General features: G+C 47.7%; 1 protein-coding gene across 1 annotated transcript in view; it reads right to left on the reverse strand.

Annotated features, from left to right (window-relative positions):
• LOC144120159 (neprilysin-2-like) overlaps window positions 1–25,250 on the reverse strand; it is a 114,801-nt gene extending 89,551 nt beyond the window's left edge. Inside the window, exons 1-3 of the mRNA XM_077652587.1 lie at window positions 25,230–25,250; window positions 24,829–25,005; window positions 11,584–11,746 (exon numbers count right to left, since the gene is read on the reverse strand). Coding sequence (XP_077508713.1) covers window positions 11,584–11,746; window positions 24,829–25,005; window positions 25,230–25,250 — 361 coding nt within the window. The remainder of the gene's footprint in view (window positions 1–11,583; window positions 11,747–24,828; window positions 25,006–25,229) is intronic.
• Window positions 25,251–25,493: the final 243 nt, after the last annotated feature.

Here is a 25,493-nt window from a genome sequence, read left to right on the forward strand (position 1 = left end):
CATAAGCAGTTCAGACCATCATGCGCCAAATACATTGTATAATTTCTTTCAAAAATTGAGTGTCCGCCGCGACAGTCCTTGTCCGGACAAGGACTACAAGGAGATTTAAAAATAAAATAAAGACCTCAGCCTTCTTATCAGGCCTGCGAAATTGGATAAGGAGTATCATGAAATCCGTGAAAGCATAGTTTAAAATTTTAGAATTTATAGCTCTTGTGATATTATAGTTGATTTAAGATCGCCTCTTCTTTCAGGAAACTAAAGACAGCTGAAGTATCTAAAAGTTAACTATCTCCTAGAACTAAATTCGGGTGAAAAGAAATGGATTCTTTCTCAAATACAGTAAAATGTTTTTCCTTGTCATTCGAGTGCTGTGCACGAAAATATGGGATTTACTGTAAGCTCACAACATTTCTCACATAGAAGTTTGCCTTGTTTTGTCAGTAGGAAGTTGTGTCTAAGGTGTGTATGTCCAACGCGCATGCCGCATAAAATTACATCTATAAAACGCTCCTGTTGCCTACATGATCTCCATTCTCCCAGAGTGGTTTTACTAAATATAGTTTGTTATTTTCTTCACTATTCAGGGTAGACTGCCATTTTAGGTATATTGATGACTAGCTTTACGCGATCTGCATAGGGTATATTTACAGTCCTGACTTTCTTATTGCGAGCTTGTGCAGCTACGCGTCAGCTCTCTTGTTGCCACGAATTCCAAGTTGGCTTTGTACACAGCAGAACTTAATTTTCAATTTTACATCCGTCTTGCTAAACATATAAAGCAAACATGTATATAAGGGAATCTTTTATTGCCTGCAATTTTCTGCTGTATTTTATGACTACTTTGTCAACACTGTTTTTTGTTGATTCTACTGTATTGACTGCATATTGTTCCTGCTGGTCTGCGTATGTCCCAAGTTTCATGTGTCCAATCCCATATTGGTCCAGTTTGGAGCGATAGTATGTACAGTGAATAAATAAATAAATTTCATGTTCTTGTGTTTCAGCAGTTACGATGTTACGCATTATATATCTCCTATTAAAGGTTCTCTTGCATTTCTGGCGTGTAGTTGTCACATGTGATAGGAAGTTTGAAATAGAGGTATGAACTGAAGAAGTTTGGAGAAGACGACGAGGATGACGATAAGCATGAAGTGTATTAACCCAACAACAAAGAAGATGAAGAAGTAGTATTCGCGACGGTGGAAAGAGATTGATGAAGAAGAGAAGACGACGACGACGAGGATGACGTGTACCGACGCCGAGGTTATAAAAGCGCGGGAGATAGCGTGGCACGGGGCGAATGAACAGAGAAGCGGAGGTTCCGGCGGGTCAGGAACACCTCGGATAGAAGAGAGCAATGCCGGCTACTGCTCCGGTGATCTCCAGTTCTACGGCGTCGCACCGTGGATTTCCTGCCATTCCTCAGCCCGTTCCGGGAAGTCAGCGAATGACGGGAGCACTTGCTACGGCCAGGGGTTCTTCCGGTGCTGTTACCGCCCATCCGGGTGGCGCCCACAACGCCAACATCACCGGCATCACCTCCACGGACACTTGGACCCGGAGCGTGTACGGCGCCGCCAACGACGCTGCGAGCGACGTCAGCTTGAGCACTTCGAACGCCACCTCGACGCCGGCTACCTGGATACGAATGACTGGACCCATGCAACGCTTCATTAACACCGAACAGTGAACACGAACGCTGAACGCTAGTAGACTAGGTGCTCCCCGGTAGTGTGTATTGCTAGTCTTTGTGCTTTGTGTTAGGTTTGTTAGTTTTCTGTTTTAGTTTCTGCGTCACGTAAGGCGTAATAAATGTGCGTCAGTGTGGGTACACCTATCGCCTAGTCCATTCTCTCGGCCCGAGTGTTTTCCGGGGATCCGTGACAACGTTAAGTGGCGAGCCTGCCTGCCAGGATTCATTTCCTTTTTTTCATTTTGTTTTGCCTCGAATCTTTCTGTTCTCTCGACAGCAGAAAGTATGAATTTGGCAAAAACGTTAGAACTCGCTCTCACGCTAGGGTTAAGCAAGGAAGAGGGGATGAGTCTCTATGACGAGGAGGCAAAGAGGCAGAGAGAGGAAAGGGCGCAAGCACGCGAAGACGCTCGTGAGAGTGAAGAACGGGAGGATAAAACAGATCGTGAGACTGAAGCGCGGGAGGATAAAAAAGCTCGCAAGGCAGAAGAACGGGAACCTAAAAGAGCTCTCGAGGCAGAAGAACGGGGAAAAAGAAGGATAGAACCGGAGGAGTTGCTTTTGTGGAAACAGGCGCAGGTCGCGGGAGAATATCAGGAGAGCACGGACGATGGTCAATGTTCCTTAGCGGGTACAGAATCTCCCAGACCAGCCAGAGTTTGTCCATGAAAGCTGATGCCTCCCTTTGATGGCTCCTTTGGATGCATATCTGCAAAAACTCGAGCGGATAGCATTGGGGGAAGGCTTGGAGCGCTGTGAATGGGCCACGGCATTGAGCATGTGTTTTGTCGGGGAGGCACTGAATGTGGTTGGGAGGATGCCTGCTGCTGATTTCATGGACTACGAGAAAGTCAAGAAGGCACTCCTCTAAAGATTCAGGCTTGCTGCGGCAGAGGGTTCTCGTGAGAGATTTCGCACCGCGAAACCTGAGGATTTTGAAACCGCTAAGCAGTTTTCCTCCAGACTGTCCAACTATTTCGATAGGTGGCTTGATATATAAAACACAGAAAAGAGTTTTGAAGGGGTGTGTTTCAAGCTGGTGACAGAGAAGTTTTTAGCATGTTGCAGCCCAAATGTAGCGCTATTCCTGAAAGAAAGTTATGTTCGTTGTAAGAGTTTGCCGACACTGTAGACCAATTACTCGAGGCTCAAGGGTCTGAGAAATATGAATAAGGGAAAGGAGGAAACTCAAAAGGTCTTAGAGACAGATGAGACAAAGCCAAGAGCATAAGGCGGTGAATCTAAGACGCCAGTGAGGTGTTTCATTTGTGGCAAGGTGGGACACCGTGCAGTTGACTGTCGGACAAGTAGCGTTGCCCAAAAGACACAGGTTGTGTGTTAAGGTTGTAAGAGGAGAGGACACACTGTGGATGAGTGCCGATATAGAATTCAGGACAGAGATGCATGCGTTGTCGACTCTCGGGTAGAACATGTCACACCTCCTGAAGTTCCACAGCTGAAAGGAGAGCAAACGCCGCTGGAAAATGAAGCAGTGAGTGGAACACCCAAGTCGAAAGCAGCAATGCCGGTGCTGGTTAGGCAAATAGGAGACCGTCCTATATTGGTGCCTAGAGACAGCGGAGCTAACACAGTCTTGGTTCGGAGAAGCCTGGTGAAGGACGAGGATCTTACAGGGCTAAGCGTAGACAGCTGGGCTAGTTGGTTCACAGTCGCATTATGATACATCGTTCTGGCGCACGAAAAACACGGACGAAGGAAGAACAGACACACAATCGCCGGACATCAACTGAAGTTTATTCACAGAAACCAGTCCTATATGTACAGATGTGACCACCAGGTAGCTGATATCAAAAGCACAAAATCGGGAAAACCAAAAGGCAATCAACCAGAGCCACAGGTTCCATATCGCACACGTGCCTTCATGCAAATCGCCCACAATTTCTGTGCCTAGCTTAGAAGAAAGGAACTAGATTATCTGAAGGCTAACGGTGTTGATCGTGTCAGCTAGGCACAGAAATTGTGGGCGATTTGCATGAAGGCACGTGTGCGATATGGAACCTGTGGCTCTGGTTGATTGCCTTTTGGTTTTCCCGATTTTGTGCTTTTGATATCAGCTACCTGGTGGTCACATCTGTACATATAGGACTGGTTTCTGTGAATAAACTTCAGTTGATGTCCGGCGATTGTGTGTCTGTTCTTCCTTCGTCCGTGTTTTTCGTGCGCCAGAACGATGTATCATAATGCATCTTACAGGGGAAGCGTCGGTCGTCACTCTTGTAGATAGCGCAGTAAGGTACCTTCCTGAAACCAGGATTCTAGTGTCCCGCCATATTATACTGGGCAGGTAGTGGCGAAATGCGTAGAGCAACCAATCTACAATCTCATCTTGGGAAACATTGCGGTTGCTAGTGTCGCGGACCTAGATCCCGAGTGGAGGATGCTCGACTTTTAGGAATAACCAAAGTAGGAAAGGCCAAGACAGCTCAGGCGAGTGATGGGGCAGTCAGTTTCTCGTCGGCAGTGGAGACAAGAGCTCAAGTGACAGCCCGAGCAACGCAGCGTCCGCTCTCTATTCCTGTTACAATGTGTCCGAGCGTAACATCGGGCGAAATTGTAATTAGGGAAAGAGAAGACACCAGCCTGAAAGCCTGTTACGAAAGAGTTGGGGAAAAGGTTAAAAGAAAGGAGGAGTCATACGCATTCAAATATCAATAGGTAAACGGCGTTCTGAACAGGGAATGCTTATTTAGCTCGGGAAGGCACGTCCAATAGCTGGTGTTACCGAAAAATATGCGTGATACAGTGTTACGCTTAAGACATGACGTCATTATGGCCGGACACTGGGGTGTTTGAAAAACGGTGTCTAGAATCACAGAGGAGTTCATCTGGACATGTGGCCAGAGTGGCGTTAAAAGCTTTCTTCGCTCGTGTGACGTGTGCCAGCGCACAGTTCCGAAGGGAAGAGTTTGTCCCGTACCTCTGGGAAAGATGTCAGCCATCGACTTACCGCTTTAAAGAGTGGCTGCTGACATTGTGGGGCCAATCTCTCCATTATCCTACATAGGCAATAGATATGTGCTTACCCTGGTTGACGTGGCCACTCGTTATCCTGACGTTATTCCATTTAAGACTATTGACAGTATCCAAGTAGCGGACGGTCTTGTGGAGATGTTCTAGAGTTATGGGCTCCCGAGTCAAATTTTGAGTGACCGGGGCTCAATATTCACGTCGGAACTAATGAAGGAAGTTAACCGCCTTTTGTCAGTTTTTCGAAACTTTTGACAACTAGGCGCAGAAATGATAAACCTCGGGTGGATAAGAAAATTCGCTCGCCAATTAACAAGAAACGGCGCCTGTATGCTCTGTACTTAAAGACTCGCAGTCAGTCTGTTTTCCAGGAAATGCGTCACGTCAACTACAGAATTAATCAGGAAATAAAGGCACCTAAACAAACTTATATTTCATCGCTTGACGCAAAGTTGAGGGATAATCCTTAAGAATTTTAGGAATTTGTTAAAATGAATAGTAAAGAGGCCACCACTTTCTCATGTTTAACAGTTGGCGAGAAAACAGAGCTTGATGATTATAAGAAGGCTTGCTGTCTGAATTCCTATTTTAAAAGTCTTTTTGTGAGACATACACTGTTGAACTGCCTTAAATACCAGAAATAGTCTACGAAAATATGCCTATGGTTACTGCCACATATAACGGTGTTCTCAAACTAATTTCCAATCTGAACAACAAATCAATTGCCAGTCATGATAGCATTCTGTCGCAGTTATTAAAATCCTGCTCACAAGAAATTGCGCATTTTTAGTAGCTCTGTTTACTAAAGCATTAGATACCATTTCATTACCTGCAGAGTGCAAGGTAGCCCACGTCGTTCCTATTCATAAAACGGTCCCAAAAGTGCACTAAAAATCTACAGGCCTATTTATCTGACATGGGTATGTTGCAAAAATTCGAAGAAATTATACACAGTGCTTTGATGAAACACCTTCAAAGCAATAATTTATTTCGAACGCTCAACATGGATTCAGGCCTGGCTTGTGGTGTAAGAATCAACTGGTGGAGTTCTTCCATGATCTCTTTTACTCGTTGGACCTTAGACTTCAGGTAGACTGCATAATTTTGGTTTACGGAAAGTTTGTTTTGTCACCGTTTCTCATGCATTGCTGTTGCATAAATTATCTTATCTCGATATACACTCTACAGTAGTAGAGTGGATTGAGAAATAGCTTGTCTGGTCCAACTCAGCATGTTTTAATAAACGGGACAAAATCGACGCCTGCCACCGTAACCTCTGGCGTGCCCCAAGGTGCTGTTTTGGGGCCTTTGTTATTTTTAGTCTTTATAAATGACATTGTCCAAAATATTAATATTACATATTAACGATTAATAATTGATGCTGAAAGGATAAATGGTTCGCGTGAGACATGTGTAAGCACTCCCTCTATCTTTCTATGTGATAAAGAACTCTTGTTTCTGATGCAACGGTACTGCTAGCACTGGTGATGACGTGTCTTTGATGTATATATATGTTGCATGTGTGAAATAAATTTGTTGGAAGTTAGCGCTCGTGTTGTTCGTTTTTTCTGTGTCCTGTCTACTCTTCGCTATAGTCTCTTGCTTGATAGAATGCAAAGCGAGGTTATATGCATATACATTGTGATATACAGGAATGCAGATAATGATTGTGATTTTAGCAGTTTGCAGAATCATCCGAACAAAATTCATGCTTGGTGCACTAAGTGGGTCATGTCTTTGAACAGTGCAAAATGTCAACTTGTGTCATTCACCTGTAAACGGTTTCCTGTGAGATCAGCGTATAAATTGGACAGATTACTTCTTGAAAACGTCCAGCATTAAAAATATCGCAGGGTCTATTTTTCAGAAAATTTAACATAGAATGGACACATTTAATACTTAACTATAAAGGCATCTCGTATGCTAAACTTCGTTAGACGTTAGACACTGAAATAGGCTACACAAAAGGATTGGTGATCGTAAAACGTCTTCAGAGTTTCTGTCTTTATTGTCACGCAGTCTTGCGTAGATGATTATCATCCCGTTTTCTTCACATCTTTTGACTGGCATTGCGCTTCATGCGATATGGTATTTAATGATAGCGTACCCTTTCCATTTCTGTGTTGTAATTTTGCACCGCGGTACACTCAAGACCGTTTGCCTTCGAGATGACTTATATATTTTAAGTATTTTGTTACTTTCATGGTTTTACCAACTGTGCTTACCTGTTTTAAGTTTTTTTCACATGTTCATTTTCCTCCAGTTGTCCCCCCCCCCCCTGCAATAATGCTCTTGTCGGGCTGCAGGCACTTGTATAGATAAATAAATAATGCCACACCATCCCATGTGTAATGGTCTTGTAGAGCGGTTCAACCGCACCCTCAAAAATATGATCAGCAAATATGCCTGGAGAGACCTACTGACTGAGAATACCTCCCAGCTCTTTTGTTCGCTTACTGCGAAGTACCGCAAATGAGTCTTGGTTGCTCGCCCTTCTAGATGTGTGGGAGAACCGTTAGAGGTCCACTTACAATGCTCAAAGAGCTGTGGGCTAATAAAGAGATTGCATCAGATCTTGAGAAAACATACACATACGTTCTTGAGTTGCGCGAGAAGTTGGGGTAAACATGGAGGCTTGCACACCAAGGCCTGGAAAGGGCGCACGAACGCTATAAGGGCTACTATGACAAGAAAGCCACTCACAGAAATCTGAATCCGTGTGACAGGGTTCTCATCCTGCTACCCACGGATCATGGTTACTGATGCAATGAAAGGACCCTTACCTTGTGACGCAGAAGAAAAATGACAAGGATTATGATTTTTTGGAAAATAACACTAAGAAGGTTTTTTTCATGCAAATATGTTTTAAAAATACGAAGAAAGAGTTCCGATACAGTACACCCCCAAGGTAACATGCTCGTAGTGGCAGAGGAGACAGATGATGTTGCCGAGGTGCCGACGTGTAGTGGGAAAAAAAGTGTAGGATGGAATAAGGTACTAAGAAACCGCAATTTCAATGAAGACAGAAGATCCAAATAAGCAGCTTTAGCTATCTCTGGGATGTATCTTTTTGTTGCTGTGGATGATGTTGTTGTGTGCTTATACAACAGACTGTGTTGCTGACATTAACATGTCTATTAAGGACACCGTATGGACAAAGGCAGTGGTTTGTTAATGTTCTGTAAATGCAATTTGGTGTGCTGTGTCAGTGGTGTGCTTTTGGTGCTTGCTTGACATCTGCGGTGTGTTGTGTGCTGGGTCCAGAATGGCCACAGAAGATAGTCGGTTGGCTGGCTGGCTTGAAGATGAGGATGATGTGAGCTGTTTTTATAGAAAAAAATCTTGAGAGAGGGGGCCCCTGGTCACATGAAATAGGAAGTTTGAAATAGGAGTATAAACGAAAGAGGATGACGATAAGCATGATGTGTATTTACTCAAGAACAAAGAATATTCAGTCTTCCTTCAAATGGGAAAAAATCATATGTGGAGAAGAGAAGACGACGACAAGGATGACGTGTACCAACGCCAAAGTTGTAAAGCGCGAGGGATAGCGTGGCACGGGGGAAAGAACAGATAAGCGGTGGTTCCGGAGGGTCAGGAACACCTCGACTGGAAGAGAGCAACGCCGGCTACTGCTCCGCTGATCTCGAGTTCTACGGCGTCGCATCCTAGACTTTCTGCCGTTCCTGAGCCCATTCCAAGGAGTCAACGGCTGACGCAACCACCTGCTATAGCTAGGGGTACCTCCCGCGATGTTGGCACCCATCCGGGTGGTGGCCCCAGCTCTAACACCACCACCATCACCTCCACGGGCACTTGGACAGGGAGCTTGTATGACGTCGCCAAGGACGCCGCCAGCGACGCCAGCCTTAGCACATCGAACTGCACCTCGACGCCGGCTACCTGGATGTCACTGACTGGACCCATGCAACGCTTCATCAACACCGAACCGTGAGCACGAACGCCGAACGCTAGTAGACTGGGTGTTCCCGGTTAGAGTGTATTGGTAGCCTTTGTGTTTTGTGTGCTAGTGTTTTTGTCACGTAGGGTGTATTAAATGTGCGTCTGTGTGGGTACACCTGTCGCTAGCCCATTTTTATGGCCCGAGTGTTTTCCGACGATCCGTGACAGCAGTGCTGTCATTACACGCAGCGAGTCAATCTAGATGATGTTGTTTTGATTGATCTTTTTCACTCTTTTTGCTACAGCCGCAGAAATGGCATAACACTCAGCTGAAAAATTGACGCGCACTGAAGCAACCTGACTACCTTTTCCCATTTATCTTGCATTACAGCACCTCCAACGTAAAGTGCTGTCTTAGAACCGTCTGTATAAAATGCTGTGTATTCTCTGTATTTTTTCGTCTAGCGCCAAAAATTCTTGTAATATGCGTTCACATGGAGTTTGCGTTTTGTGATATTGTGTCAGTGTGTAGTCGCCTACAGCGGGAAAGGTGTACCAAGGTGGCAGTGGTTCGGGGTCTCTGGGAAACATCATGTATTGCGTCCAGAGTACCTAATTCCTAGAAAATTTCTTCAAAACAGAGGATAAGGGGTCTCGTTGCATTGGGGATGTTACCTAAAAGGTGCTTAGACGGGCACTACGTAACTAAGGAGTAGCAGAAATGTGTTGGTAGTAAACCGGTTTTTAAGACGTATGCACATGTGAGCATGGCTCTTCTATCGTCAAGGGGTGGTTCGTTATATTCTAAATATAGACTCATTACGGGCGATGTCCTGTATGCCCCGCTTGTAAGGCGCAGATCTGAGTTATGTACTGGATCGCATTTCTTCAGGTAGGACGGCCGAGGTGGACTGTACACTGTGCACTCATAATCTAGGCAACGGTGAACTAATCTGCGGTAGATGTGTAAAAGGCAAGTTCTATCAGATCCCCAGCGTTTACTTGAAAGAACCTTTAGGATGTTTAAGGATCGCGAAGCGTTCTTTGTCAGGTTCTTTAAGGGGGGCAAGATGGTCACTTTTTTGTCAAAAGTTACGAACAGGAATTTCCAGTCTCTCTTTACAAGTACTTCGGTTTCGTTCCAGGGTAGACTAGGATCTGTCTGCAGGCCACGTTTTAGTAAAAAAAGAATGGCCAATGTTTTCGGTGGGGAGAACTGGTAACCTTTTCGGTCAGCCTATGTTGAAAGCTTATTTATTGTTAACTGCGCTTGTCTTTCGCATGCTGATATGTTTGAAGACATGTAAGCTATCTGAAGATCGTCGACAGAGACTAAATACATAATGAACCTTGGGATTAATTGCCTAGTATAATACATTTTACCAACAAAGAGAGTTGTGCTCAAAATACACCCTTGAAGCTCTCTATTTTCCTGAATGAATATTCTCGAGAACATTGAAACGAGGTGTACATGAAATGAACGGTTCGACAGGAAACCTTTTAGACAGTTCAACATTCTGCCGCAAATGCCAAGTTCAACCAGGTCCTGAAGAATCGCGGGCCTTCAGGTTGTGTAATATGCTTTCTCTAAATCGAAAAAAGCCGAAAGAAAGACAGTGTTGTTTGTGTACAAAAGCTTCACGGAGAGCATTTTCAAAACGAACGAGATGGTATGTTGTCACGAATGCCTTTTTGAAACCGCACTGATCGAGAGCATCGAGAAGTTCACGTGCTTCTAGCATGAAAGTTAATCTAATTGTTACGATACTTTCCAAGGATGTCGCAAGGCAGCAGGTGAGAGCTATGAACCTATAACCGCTGGGAGATGGCGGTTTTTCGGGTTTTAGAAACAGAATGACGATGGCCCTTTCTCAGGCATCGAGTAGTTTACGCGATACCCAAAGAGTATTTTTGCAAATGGCTGTGGTTTCGCTCTGGTTAAACCTGGAGTGACGCGATAGCTACATTTGGCTGAGTGGAACTCGCTAAGTTTAATTTCAAAGTCAGTCTTTCGCCGCTCCGTTTCGCTGGGCGTTCCTTCATCTGCGTCCCACTTGACACGGCGCATGCGCACAGCTGTTGCGCGCCGCGCAGCCGGCAGCAGCAGCTGCTGCGTACCACGTGACCAACCACGGGACCCACAGCAGCACTACATGATCAACCCACGGAGCTCAAGTAGGGCCACGCTGAATGGTCGAAGAGGTGGCGTAGTGTCGCTACATAGAGTGCTACAAAACTTAAAAGCGCCTCTATGGCAGGTTGAGAGCGGTGGGATAGCATTTGATAATGCATATCGTCAGGGCCGGGCGCAGTCGGTTCACCAGCGGACAAGACTGTGTAGACTTCTTGAACTGTAATAAGACTATTAAATGGTTAATTTTTGTAACCACTTTTAGGAATTCTTTGCTTCTCGGCTGCGCTTTTGTGTCTTAGAAATGATTCAGTGAAGCGTGGTGAGCTGAGAACTGCCGAAAAATATTCACCTATAATGTCTGCCTGGTCTTTCATGTTTGTCTCTACACAAGTGGCTGTTAGAAGGGGATGCGGGAATGGGGATTATTTTTCATTCAGCTTTCGCACCTTCTCCCACAATTCTTTTGGTGTGGTTGAGATATTTATGGATGCCTCGTATTTATGGATGCCTCGTAATTTGACCACGAAGCCATTTCGGCATTACAGCGGATATATCGTGCTTCTGCTCTTGCCTTTGTAAAGTTTATGAGATTTTTCTGCGTAGGGTACCTGCGAAAGATTCCCCATCCTTTGTTTTGTTCATTTTCGCTAACCTACATTCTTTGTGTGCCAGGTTTTGTAGTTTTCTTTCAAGGTGCACAACGGAAATAATCCAGTTTGTGAAGATTTCACTAAGTTCATCTGCTTAAGTTATCTGAATCTGGTTCCTGTATACATACCACCACAAAAAGAAACCTCAATGTGTAGAAGGGCATCCCACCAAAAGCAGGTGGCCAAAAAAGGCAAAATAGAATAATGCTTACTTTCAGTTTCGTAGCTCTCAATACTATCCACGAGCTGGTCAATCCTGCCGGCGTCGACACCGTAGAAGGCCAGTTTAGTATAATAGTAATGCCGCAGCGACGATGTATTCAACATCCTTGTGCGCTCCCCTCGCCAGGCAATGTCGGTTATGGTGTGCACCACCTGCGTTTCAGTACACGAGTGATGCACTGTGAAGAATCGAAAGATTGGTGCTTTTTTATAGAACAGCGCCATCTATGTTGAATGCACATACATGCAGATAAATGGGGATCAGTGTCCCGAAACGGCGCATGGGCTATGAGGGACGCCATATAGGAGGGCTCCTCAATACTGAAGACTAGCCCATCTACTTCATCATGCAGTGTCATCGTAGGATTTTACGATACATTAATAAGCTTGCATTAAAAATATTATATATGTTGCTTGACTTATAAGAAAAGCAAAGTGCTAAGCATGCTCCAGGTTGTCAGAAATGACTGGAATATATGACAGTAGCAAGCAGAATGCCCACCTTCGCGCATCAGTCCGCAGTGTATTCACGTAGTGCCAAATTGGTTTTGTTAAAACGACGAAACTTTTACGCTAAAGTGGTGAAGGGTTCATAATTTGACAAGCAGTGTTGGTGACTGGTGCTTCTTGCACACTGGCCATCAGTTGAATGTTCTTGTCACGGCGACCAGACCGGAGGCCTGAGAACGCCGCTCTCTGCAGGAGATTCTGCCTTCACCCCAAACCAAGTTTCAAGGCCTTTAAACCAGCCTGCTGGTTGAGCAAACAGACCTATTAGAGACCCCTCGAAATTATAGGATTAGGTGGCTGGGTCAATAGTGCAGATAGAGCCATTGCGTTAAGGGTCGAAGCTGTCGCCAGAGACGACACATTTCGGTAACCCAAAAGAGGCGCTTGTGTAGCGCACTCCGCAGACATCCTCGAGGACAGAGGCCGCAGCGCGGTTTCGCCAGTTATGTTGGCGGCAGCTTAGGCCCGCCGGTTTGGAAGCCACCATGGCAGAAGACGACGACGCGTCAAGGACATCAACGTCTGCGGCAGGGACAAGAGCGTAGCTGATGAAGGATGACGGCGTTGGCGGCAATGAAAGTAACCGAGAAGCGGAAACGCTCGCGGCAATTTTGTAAACTCGCCTAACTCACCAGAAAACCCGCGGCTGGTGTCACATTGTGCGATGTGCGAGGTGATTCGTGTATCCACCGTTATGCGGTTGCCTAGCGACGCCAAGAGCAAGGCGGTATATTTAGGGGTACCGTCCATCTCTGGCAGGGTCGGCTCCACCCTGGACCATTTACAGTAGACATAATCTGTGAACATGAATTTTGTCTTCCAACTGCCAAGCAGGTATGGCCAAAAACTGTCGTTCCCGCACACCCGAGCACGGCGGGGGAGGTCTCAGTGCCTTTTTTAACTTTAAGTCACTCTGTCTTGCAGAGGACGCCAAGTTTTCATTGTCAGCCAGCCGTCCCATCGTATTGTGATGACCCCCATAATGCGCAGGTCCACACGGGACGGAGAGGCAAAGAGACACCGTATGGCTCAGTTTAAACAAACAGATATATTCAATAATTATACATGATTAAGATTCAGAGGCTGGGCCGTCCGAGCTTACGTGCCGACGACTTCATGGGGGCGATGGAGGGGCTCCGGAGTTGAGCTCGAGCGGTTGCTGGCAGAAGCTGCACGCCGTCGGGCTTCGGCGCTGAAGGCCCTCTTGGCGAACGATGTCATCCTGAGCGTCCTTCTTCCGTGGCTTGTCGATTTTTATATCCTCTTCTCCCCACACTCCCTAGGGTGAGGACGCCCACGTCGGAGGGGAAGGAGGGGGCTAGGGCTTTCACTTGGGCGCACAAACATACCACCGCACTTATGGTCTCGCCCCCCTCACGTGTTGAGTCCGAGGAAAAGAAGGTTGTCTTCGAGGTAGCGCATAGCGTCGGCTGTGGTAAGGCGCGCTCTGGCCCGCTGACAGTTCCCGCGGGTCACCGGCCTCCGTTCTCCATCCATCAACTGACACTCGCTCCTCAAGGTAAGGCGCGCTCTGGTCCGCTGACAGTTCCCGCGGGTCACCGGCCGGGAAAGTGGTCCCTTGTCCTGGGATGTGCTCGGGAGGGGCCAGGCCCGCCGAAACGAGGCCGCCCCTGGAACCGCCACGGCAATTGGGGAGGATAAAGCCCGTTTCCCCGCGGCGGCGGCGGCGGGTCCGGTTGGGTCCGGTTGGGCTTAAACCCCTTCGTTCTGGTCGTCACTCTCAAAGAGCATGGCTGGGTAATTGATGATGCCGCTGTCATCTGGGTCTCCGTCTACGCCGCGCCGTCGAACGCGGAACCTCGTAGCACACACAAGGAACGTCACACTCGCTCACCCTCCAGAAGAATGTTCTCCGAACATTTGAGTCCATGCAGCTCCCCTTGTCTTTCTGAATCGCCTCGCACAGTGCGTCCGACAAAACACTTTTCGCTGCACTCAACACCACTGCACAACACCATATGCCTCCGCTGTCATAACTGGCGTCTCCAGGGGCAGCACTGATCTTCTTTTACAGATAAACATGAAACTCAGCACCCATGCCTCTCCTTTCTAGTCCAAACTGGACGAAATAAATTTACCACAGTTACAAAGGAGCTCCCACTTCTAGCCCGATCACGGCACAGACAAAAATATTGATAACGAAAGGAAGTAGGGCAGGTTCTGCATGCGCTCCGCATGCTCTCCTGTGAAGGTGTTACTTAATGACAGAAAGGTTTAACTACCAACTCCGATAACTTAACACATACGCATATAGCAATGCTATGAGCTGCGGCATTACACAATTCTAACCAGTTCACAACTCCGCTCTGTTTACGCCATTAGTCCGACTTAGCTTTCCGATTTCGCAGCGGATATCGGCCTTCATGAGTCATACTAAGTCTGTGATCCTTTTTCTGCTTTGGGACTCGCGAGGGCTCGTGGCAGGAGCCTCTCCTGGCGTTATCTGCGCGGCAACCTCGCGCGCTTCTTCTTCTAGCAATGCATGAAGTAAATCCGGTGGCATTCCGGCCGTCACCTCTGGCGCCTGCCGACCAAATGCAGGAGAGGGCGTTTCTTGCGAACTATCTGCGCGCTCCGCTTCGCTTCTGTCCCCATCAAAATCCGCGCTTTCCCTTTCCTCATTTCGTGAATACTGAACCGGTGCCGACTTGAGGCGATTTGCGTGTATCCTTATCAAGCGCCGGTTCACGTCTCGGACTCTGAAGTTTACCGGAGAAAGCTTCTCGACAACCTCGCACGGTCCTCTCCACTTCGTCTGGAACTTACGAGCTAGCCCAATCTGCCTTTGGCAGTTTTCAATGTACACGCTGTCCCCCACATCAAACGGCGCGTCTCTAGCACTGCGATCGTGCACCTCCTTCCTGCGCTTCGCCGCTTTCTTTAAGGCCTCCTTTGCGATGTCCCTCGCCACTTGCAAGCGCGATTCTAGCTCAACCTTATAGTCGTCCAGTGAAGCGTATGGGACACGACGGGGGCCCTCTGGCACTTCACTAGGCTGGTCCGGGTCTCGGCCGTAGAGAAGAAAGAATGGCGATTCGCCCGTGCTCTCGTGTGCTGCGGAATTGTAGGCAAACATTGCATACGCGAGCCACAAGTCCCAGTCCCGCTGGTCGCGCGAAACAAAATGCGACAGGAACCCGGCCACGGTTTGGTTCAGTCGCTCCACCGCGCCGTTGCAAGCCGGATGGTACGGTGTTGTCTGCTTCTTAGCGATCTTAAGCAGCTCGCAAACTCTCCTCATTAGCTGCGACACGAAGTTCGCTCCCCGATCTGTCAAGAGTTGCCTCGGGGGTCCATGTCGGAGCACGATCTGTTCGACAAATGCTCTTGCAACCGTGTCTGCCTTCTGATCTGGGAGTGCTACCGCTTCCGCGTATTTTGAAAGGTGATCGACAAATACTAAAATGTACTTGTTTCCGGAAGTGGTCGTGGGCAATGGGCCCATTATGTCCATACCTGTCCGCTCGAAGGGAGCCGAAACCTCAGAGAACGGCTGAATTGGAGCTGGTCTTCGTCCCTTGGGTGTTTTTCTTTCGAGACAGGAATGACACTTCGCACAGTAGTCTCTAACATCCTGTCGCATGCCACTCCAAAAGTACAAACGCTTCACACGCCTGCGTGTCTTCGCTACGCCAAAATGACCGGCGCATGGCGCATCGTGAAACGCGCGAAGAACCCGTTCTGTCCACGACCGAGGTATGACGACTCTCTCCCAAGCGGTTTTCTCTGGTCTCCCTTTCCTGGTTGGCCTCGTGCGCCGACACAGGGTGCCGTCTTTGCCAATGAAATAACCTAGCTGTTCGGGGTGAGACGGTGCGCCCTCTAAGCTTTCGATTATTCGCTTCAGGTCAGGATCTTTGCACTGCTCTGTGCGTAATTCGGCGGGGTCGACTACGGGGACAAACTCATCTATAGCTGCCACGGCAGCTGTGCGGCTGAGTGCATCAGCATTCAGATGCGTCTTTCCTGACTTGTGCTCAACTTCAAAGCAGTATTCCTGCAGGTGTAGATTCCATCTGGCGAGTCGCGAGCTAGGGTCCCTGACACTCATCACCCATTTCAGAGGATGGCAGTCTGTGACTAGCTTGAATTTGCGGCCGTAAAGGTAGCATCTGAAGTGCTTTACTGCCCAGACAACGGCGAGGCACTCCCTTTCCGTAGCTCCGTACTTTTGCTCTGTGGGGCTCAGCTGTCGGCTAGCAAAAGCAACGGGATGTTCTTTGCCCTCGATAACCTGAGATAGCACGGCACCAACTGCGAACTTTGACGCATCTGTGGCCATAACGAAGGGCAAACTAAAATCCGGATGGCGCAACAGCGGTGCACTCATTAGCTTCCTTTTCAGGGCCCCAAAAGCATTCTCCGCGTTTTCGTCCCAGCGAAAGGCGACATTTTTGGATGTTAAGGCGGTGAGCGGCTTAGCGAGCTTGGCGAACTCCTCTATGTGCCTTCGGTAGTAACAGATCAGGCCGAGAAACTGCCGGACCTGGCGGACGCTAGTCGGGGATGGAAAATCCGAGACACACCTTAGTTTCTCAGGGTCCGGTCGCACGCCGTCAGCTGAAATAACGTGCCCGAGGTATTTCACCTCGTTTTTGAGGAATTGGCACTTAGAGGGCTTCAGCTTGAGACCCGCTCCTCTTAGTCGCACCAAAACGTGCTCAATATCGCGCAAATGGTTCTCAAAACTGTCACTGTATATGATTATGTCATCCATATACACGAAGCACAGCTTCCCCAGAAGACCTGCCAGGATAACATCAGCGGTTCTCTGCCAGACAGCAGGGCTGTTGGCCAGACCCATCGGCATTCTTTTCCAATCATAGTGCCCTGAGGGCGTGTTGAATGCCGTTTTCTCGGCATCTGCCGGATCCATTGCAATCTGCCAGAATCCCGCCGCCATGTCCACTACCGTGAAGTACCTGGCAGAGCCCAGCTGATAAAGCGTCTCCTGTATATTGGGGATGGGGTATGGATCAATGCGAGTTACGGCATTTAGTTTGCGGTAGTCCACTACCAATCGATACGAGCCATCTGGCTTTTCCACCAATAGTGCTGGTGCTCCCCAGGGTGACTTTGAGTGTTCGACAATGCCGCGATCAATCAGGTCCTGCACCTGCCGCTCCATCTCCTCACGTTGGGAGTAAGGAATCCTGTACGCACGCTGGTAAACGGGCGATGAAGTGCCGGTTTCTATCCTGTGCTTTATAACGCCACATCAGCCCAAATCCAGGTTGGACGCGGCGAATACCTCCGAGTAGTCGTTCAGCAAACCAGCCAGAGCCTCCCTCTCCCTGGATTTTACGTGAGAAAGATCGAACGACACCTTTGGAGCAGCCGAAGGACTAGCATGCTCTACAGTTGCGAGTACCGTATCGGTGGGCTCACGTTTCTCTCTCGCAGAGGTGAAGAAAGCCAATGTTTTGTTCTTGGGAAGGCTCAGTGTCTGCTGGCTACAGTTAACCACCCGTAGGGGCACTCTGTGGGCGTCATTAACTGTCACGAGGCACGCGGCTGCCTTCAGGCCATTGCTGAGAGAGTCGACCGGCTCAAGCACTCCTACGGCGCCGCTCTCTACATCTGAAGGCACAAACGCGTACAAAATGTGCTCCGACCAAGGAAGGACGACCGCCTCATCGACCAGCCTGACGGCAACCCGCGAATATATCTTTTCCAATGATCCCACTGTTTGACGGGTGTCAATATCGGTAATGCAAATCTCAGCCCCTCTCCTGTTCAAAAACGGAACTTTTGAGCCGCCCGCATTAACCTCTTCCTCAGAGAATGAGACTACTACCTTCCCTTTTCTCAAAAAATCCTGCCCTAATATACCTGACACTCCGTTTGGCAGAGACACCGTGTCCGGGCATACGTAGCAGGGGTGCTCCAATGCAATTCCGCCGAGAGAGAAGTGTAACCGGTAGAGTCCACTTATGCCAAGAGGATCCCCCGTTATGCCTACAAATTTGGTTGCCATACCACCAGACGCTTCCAACACCTCGCGGTCCCCCTTCCTTCGAAGCGTGTTAAAACTGCTCTCCTTAAGCCATGTCACCTTTGACCCCGTATCTATCAACAATTCCATGCAACAACCATTTAACTTGCAACGCACACCAGGGCATGCCTCGTCGGCCACACAAACTACCACCACCTCATCATCCACTGCTCCCTCCTCACGCACCTCAGGCTGGGGAGGACTATCTAGTTTTTTGTCTCGGTATCTGGAGCCCCGCTGTAGGCTTGCTTAGGGCGTGTCTCGCCTGTTTCTCTTTGTGGCTCCCCACGGCGCACGTTTTGGCAGAACCTGGCGATGTGTCCGCGACCCTGGCAAGCGAAGCATACGATTTCTTCAAAATCTCGCATACCGCGCCTGTAGCTTTGTGGCGGTCTCCGGTTTCCAGCGAATGGGCGCTGTTGAGCGCGCGCTTCAACCTGGCATTCTACCTGCTGAGATAGCAGCTGTTCTAAGCGATCTAACCGCTCTGTCAAGAGAGCAACCTCAGGGTTGAGCACCGCTCTCTCTATGACGCGTACTCTCGCTGCGGCTGTCGTTAACGCCTCATTTCGTTCCTCATCCAATGCGGCCTCCACGGCTTGGTCGAAATTGCTCGGCTTGCGCGAGAGCACGAACCGGCGCACGGGGTCTTGCAGACCAGCCACGAACAAAGCGGTCATTTCCTCTTTAAGTATATCCTCTGCGTATTTCTTCTTTAGCTGGTCTCCTTCCTCCTCCCTGCTTAACGTATCGCGCGCTAAGCGCTGAAGCCGCGACGCAAACGTTCGCACGTCCTCCCCTACCATCTGTCCGGCGTCACGGAACCTCTGTACCCGCACGTGACGTGGTTCAGTGTCGAAATGCTCAAACGCGAGCTTCTTAAATTCCGCAAATGATTTTGTGGATTTTACTTTTTCGTCTCGCCATGCAAAATCATGAGCAGCTCCTGCCATCTTACACCTCGCCATTCCCAGCATTTGAGCATCGGACCATCCCCCCATTTTCCCAATCTCTTCAAGCATGGAAAAGAAATCGCAGATTGGAACCCCTGTCTTATCTCCTGTAAACGTCGGAATGACGCTTTCTAATGCCAGCATGCTTGTTCCGAGCGACGGCTGTGGAGTGTGAGCTCCCTCAGATAAAGACATTTTTTTTTCAAGCCCTCCGGTGCCTCAAGCCTCTCAAATGGGGGTAAAAGTCCCACAATCAGTCCCGTGATTCCCTTTTGATTACAATTTTGAAGTCATAAATGTCGCAGCATTCAGAGGACATTTGCTTTTGAGACCCCACTTCTGACACCAGTGTGATGACCCCCATAATGCGCAGGTCCACACGGGACGAAGAGGCACCGTATGGCTCAGTTTAAACAAACAGATATATTCAATAATTATACATGATTAAGATTCAGAGGCTGGGGCGTCCGAGCTTACGTGCCGACGACTTCATGGGGGCGATGGAGGGGCTCCGGATTTGAGCTCGAGCGGTTGCTAGCAGAAGCTGCACGCCGTCGGGCTTCGGCGCTGAAGGCCCTCTTGGCGAACGATGTCGTCCTGAGCGTACTTCTTCCGTGGCTTGTCGATTTTTATATCCTCTTCTCCCCACACTCCCTAGGGTGAGGACGCCCACGCCGGAGGGGAAGGAGGGGGCTAGGGCTTTCACTTGGGCGCACAAAGATACCACCGCACTTATGGTCTCGCCCCCCTCACGTGTTGAGTCCGAGGGAAAGAAGGTTGTCTTCGAGGTAGCGCATAGCGTCGGCTGTGGTAAGGCGCGCCCTGGCCCGCTGACAGTTCCTGCGGGTCACCGGCCTCCGTTCTCCATCCATCAACTGACACTCGCTCCTCAAGGTAAGGCGCGCTCTGGCCCGCTGACAGTTCCCGCGGGTCACCGGCCGGGAAAGTGGTCCCTTGTCCTGGGATGTGCTCGGGAGGGGCCAGGCCCGCCGAAACGAGGCCGCCCCTGGAACCGCCACGGCAATTGGGGAGGATAAAGCCCGTTTCCCCGCGGCGGCGGCGGCGGGTCCGGTTGGGTCCGGTTGGGCTTAAACCCCTTCGTTCTTGTCGTCACTCTCAAAGAGCATGGCTGGGTAATTGATGATGCCGCTGTCATCTGGGTCTCCGTCTACGCCGCGCCGTCGAACGCGGAACCTCGTAGCACACACAAGGAACGTTACAGTATTACCAGTCGCTGATCGCACCTGGCCATGCTGCACCTATAGAATTTGCTATTTGCATAAAGCAGCATTATTATGGTAAAGCTGCGGATAATAGTGATCTAACAAAAGCATCAAACATGAAGTAGGAAATAATTCGACATTTCTGCTGCGGAACGTTTTCCACCTGAAAGGAGTTTGCGTGATTGTGCGCTTTGAGAAGTTTATTTCTATTTATTTATTTTACCTTTAAGGCCTGGGGCATTACAGAGGAGAGTGGTTAAATGAGATAAGTACAATACAGAAAAGATAACGCGAAGCAGACAAATTTGTGATCTACATATACAATGGTGGCTAATGCGGTTCTAAAATGAGTAATGTCTACAATACTGGCAGTCGATCCGGGACGGTGGTTCCAATCTATGGATGTTCGAGGAATAAATGAGTTGCTTCATGTTTTCGTCCTGAGTGGTGCAATTCCAACCTTGTGAGCGTGATCAAGACGAGATGAGATGTACGAAGGTGAAGAGATGAGTGCGCTACAAATCATGGGACAAATATAAAAAATTTCATGGAATAAGCAAATGCGAGAAAATTTCCGACGCGAAGGTAATGAATAAAGGTTTAACATGCGTTTCATTTATTACATGCTAGCAGTACGATGGTAGGTATGCAGAATTAAACAGAGTTATTCTGGACAAGCTTCAGGGCATAGGTTAGCACAGCTAGGAAGTTGTCGGCGTACGTGCCTCCTTTGTTGGCTGCGTCTTACTTTATTTCACATGCGGGTGGTACAGCGTGAAATAGACGGAAGCAGAAGTAGGAGCCCATCGTGCCGCTTTCCACTTTTGCCTTTGGTCTGTTTCGCGCTGTACCACCCATAATGAATAACTATTACCAACTCGGCCAGCTATCTATCCTTCTTACTTTTCTGTTCTAAGGTCATCCCAACCAGATTCAAAGCCTTGGGATTCTTTTAGTTAGGTGTTAATATTTTAAGAGCTTGAACATGCTGGACAAGCAGTGCCGAAGTATGGTGTCTACATGATCCCTCTTTTGGGTTGAAGTCCTTGATGCGAATTTTTGGTGTGCCCTGCTGGCACTCCGTGCGTAAACCAGCGCCCACGAATGGCTCCGCCGTTACAGGCTGATGGCCTTAAAAGGAACCGAATGAATACCCGTTTCAAACCGCTCCCCTATAGGGTACAGCCGCGCCGCACCGCATCCCCGAAGCTGCCCGGTGCTCCGGAAGGACTTTCGCCTTCAAGGCCCGCTCTGCTCTCCACGTCGGTGGATGGACTGCCGCCGCAGTCGGCGGTCAACTGCATGCTTGCTCCGTTCCTGAACTTTGTTTTCTTCTGTCTCCAATTAGACTCTTACTATCTTCTTGATCTGTAAAGACTTGTACTTATTATAACGTATGACTTAAGTCAATGTGTTTAATTCGCTAGCTCTCTCACTCCTACTGTTATTGGCTTGTAGAGTTCATTCGGCTACAGCAAGAGCTTTTGTATTCTTATTTGGAAGCTTTAAACACTGTTTTGTTGTTGTTACCAATTAACACGCATCCGACAAATTTTCTACGTTTGTTTACCTGCTACAATGTACGTCGAACGGCAACCATTCTAGTGTCATATATCGGTGATTACCTCGCGTAATTACCAAACGTGTGACATTTGACATTTTCTTCGCGGTACCCTCATGGTAGAGTAGCTGTTGGAGTTCCTACAAACCTTCGTACAATCTGGTTTATAAAAGAAATAAAATTATGCGACAATTTTTCACAGAGCACAAAAAAAAATGATACCACCCCACCCGGCGCACCGAATACAACACGGAACTTGTTTTGGTTTGGAAGAGGACACGCACGTAAGGGATGTGGTTGGAATGAAACCAGCGCTCCTTCAGCTCGGAGTATTAGGCGCGCATGAGCCATTTTAATGAACTCTTTCAGCTGTGGCAACACAGGCCCTCGTTTACGCCAACCCCAAAGGGGAACATCCAAGTGACGGTGAGTCGCGACAACACAGGTTCTCAAGCGCATGTTGGCTTGCCGCACTCACGTCTAGCCGTGCGTGGCGTTGGCTGTGTCCGCGAAAAAGGCAATTCTTGTGGTTGAGCTGACACCGAGTGCTTGGACTTTTAAATGGGCTGCGAAACACCGCTTGAACGGGCGGCGGTTGCACTTCAGATGGATTCTTTATGTCACACAGATGGTGACTCAAAAATTACGAGAATCGATGTATAGGAACGGGAGTTATTCAATGAAGAAATTTCAAAATACAAGGAAACAAAATGCTGCCCGCCACTTGATTTTCGTGCAGGTTCCTATTCTAATTTCACTATCCCAATGACGACACTTAGTGTGACCAATCAGAACAGCCTATCTGAGCACGTGGCGAAGTTTGCACTCCATAGTTGCCTGTTATCTGTAACTTGTTCATGCCAAGGTTGGCAGCGCCGTATGCATGGTTACGACAACCATGTGAACGCCCAGCTGACCCAGCGATACTTCATCGTCACGTCGACGGCGCAGAACGGAACACTGATCAGTGACGTTTCCTTACTTATGGATCAAGTTTCAAGTTTCAAGTTTATTTTATTTACATCATAGATATGGGTAGGGTGGGGTAAAAAGTGATTGCAGATCACTTGAGGGACCCCTGGACCCCCGTTTACATGGCATAGAGCAGGAAACATGAGTACTATGTAAGAGATTGCAAACATCGGAAGATCGGCCAACACTACAGACAAAACTTTTTACACAGACACAGATATACATACAAAATATTTTTTACACCAATATATATATATATATATATATATATATATATATATATATATATATATATATATATATATATATATATATATATATATATATATATATATATATATATATATATATACACTGAAACAGCGTTTTATTGCTTACGTAAAGATGGTTCTTATTTCACGCAAGCTGCTTTTTGAAATATCGACATTCATCGACTGTACTTGGTTTAATACTTTTGGCATATTGTAGCGTAACATATGATTCCCATAGTTGGTGCGGCAAAAAGCAATAAACCATTTTTCGGTCTTGCGCAGGGTATAAGCCGGTGCAGTTTGAGTGAGGCAAGTGATGCCTGGAAACCCTCGATTATTATATTGTAGAGATTTTTTGTAACTGGTTGCTAAGCGATATTGGTATAAGCTATGAACTGGCATAATCCGGTAGTGTTAAAATAAGTGATAAATAAATAAAATAGGTTAAAAAGTAATTAATAAAATAATAAATAAATAAATAAAAATAAATAAAAAGTTATCATGTCTGTACAAGATTCGCGCTCTTAATCCTAACGCCTTTCCCACTGCATGCCCCCTCCCCCTCACCGGTACTTCCTCCGTGGAGTGAAGACCCTATTTAAACACCGGAAATGATTAACGCTTTGTCCAGACGAAACGTTGGCAAGCACTCTGAGGATTTTTTTGCCCTTGTTCACTTTCAGTGTATCAAGAAACCAGCAGTATAACCCTCTCTTCTATGCACTAGTATTTATATGAGCCGTCCATCTCGCCTTGCCTGACTGCTGCGCATCCCGCATGGAAAGGTATCGGCGGATATTATTGCGTCTGATTTAAGGTAGGTGTCTGCATTCAGGCTCTTCATGTCCACCTTCTGTTTGCACCTTTAGGAAAATGGTCCTTTTGATTGTTTATTTACTTGAGCATAATCTGGAAGCATTCTCCCCAGCGATCCCTGTCGTCTATGCAATTGTTGCCTTACACATATTGACACACAAATAGGCCGTGTTTATTCAAGACATAACACGGATGGGAGAGCTTGCTGTCCTACAAGCGCATTCAACGATTGTACAAAACTGCTTTCATGACCATTATCGCTGGCGCCAATGCGTCACCAATGCTCAGAATTATAGACTGGCGAAACGCAAAGAACGATAGCTACATGCGCCACGGCGTACAAATTTGCCGAAGTTAAGTCTTGAAAGTGATTCACTCAGCACAGCGTTTGCGGCCGATGTATCAGCTATAGCTGAGAGCGTAAGCATATATTGCATAGTCCGAACCACTGTTTTCCTATCCGGAAATGTTATCACGTGGTCACCAATCCGTGGTCACCTATCGGAGAACCCTATCCGATTATGATTTCAGCGTGCTCAGTGCAAGATTCTGGTTTATTTTGAATCAGTGCAGCTCGGGAGACGGCACCGGACGAGGTGTGTACATGTAGTAGTAAGTGTTTATTTCAAAAATAATAACTAAGGAAGGTAAAAGGTTTTTGCTAACCCCGGCATCTGCCATACTGTGGCGGCGGCACCTGAGCTGGGGCAGCGGAAATAAAGGATAGCAGGCAGTTTGAAGAACTGAAATGAGGCGAGGGGACAGCAAGAAAGAATAGAGGGAGAGGTGATAAATACACTATTTACATAAGATAACACGTGTGCATGTGAAGAGTAGCTGTTTAAAATGGGAGGATTGAAGCGCAGTAAAACTCGGATAACCGGTCTTAAGCGCTTAACCATAGGTTCACATGTAGTGGAACGTTTTGCGTACCAGAATACTTCTTCTATTCCCATCAATGGCGCCCAGCATTTGAATGCCGAAGATGGCGGAGAAGCCGAAGTCCAGTGCCAACCGTACAAACATATCCACCGGGTCGAAAGTGGCTAACGGCACCAGGTTGAGCAGGTCAAGATTTAGGGACGTCATCCAGTCCACAAGATCCCTGGTCTGCAAGCAACAAGCGCCCAGCTCAACACCAGACACAAAGGAGAGCACGTTTGCTTGCTATCAAAAGCGCCCCGAGTGCCCCGAGTGCCCCGAGTGCCTTCAACAGCTTCTAATGATCACGTGTCATGACGTCTGTTTCAGAAGCGAGAAAAAGGATTCAGTATAATCTGAGCGTCGTGGTATGCTGATTACTTTACCGTAATATATGTACCAGCGAAGCACACCCACTGTCCGTGGTACTCCATGCCATAGCACAGTCGCGGGTGCTGGCGGTGCTTTCACAGTTAGGAGAGTAGAAAGTTGGGCTAAGGACTAAGCTAGTAGGCTTAGTCCTCTTGTATCTGCGCAAATTTTTTTCAGTTTGCTTTAATAAGTGTCGGTCTACGTTGGTAATATAAAGAGTACTGAGCGCGCCGAAGAGAAGCGTTAATAAAATATTTATTTCGAAAAAAAGGGCCAGGGAGTGCTAACAGAAGATTAGATTTAAC

Source organism: Amblyomma americanum, chromosome 2, assembly GCF_052857255.1.
Source record: "Amblyomma americanum isolate KBUSLIRL-KWMA chromosome 2, ASM5285725v1, whole genome shotgun sequence".
Classification (NCBI taxonomy): domain Eukaryota; kingdom Metazoa; phylum Arthropoda; class Arachnida; order Ixodida; family Ixodidae; genus Amblyomma; species Amblyomma americanum.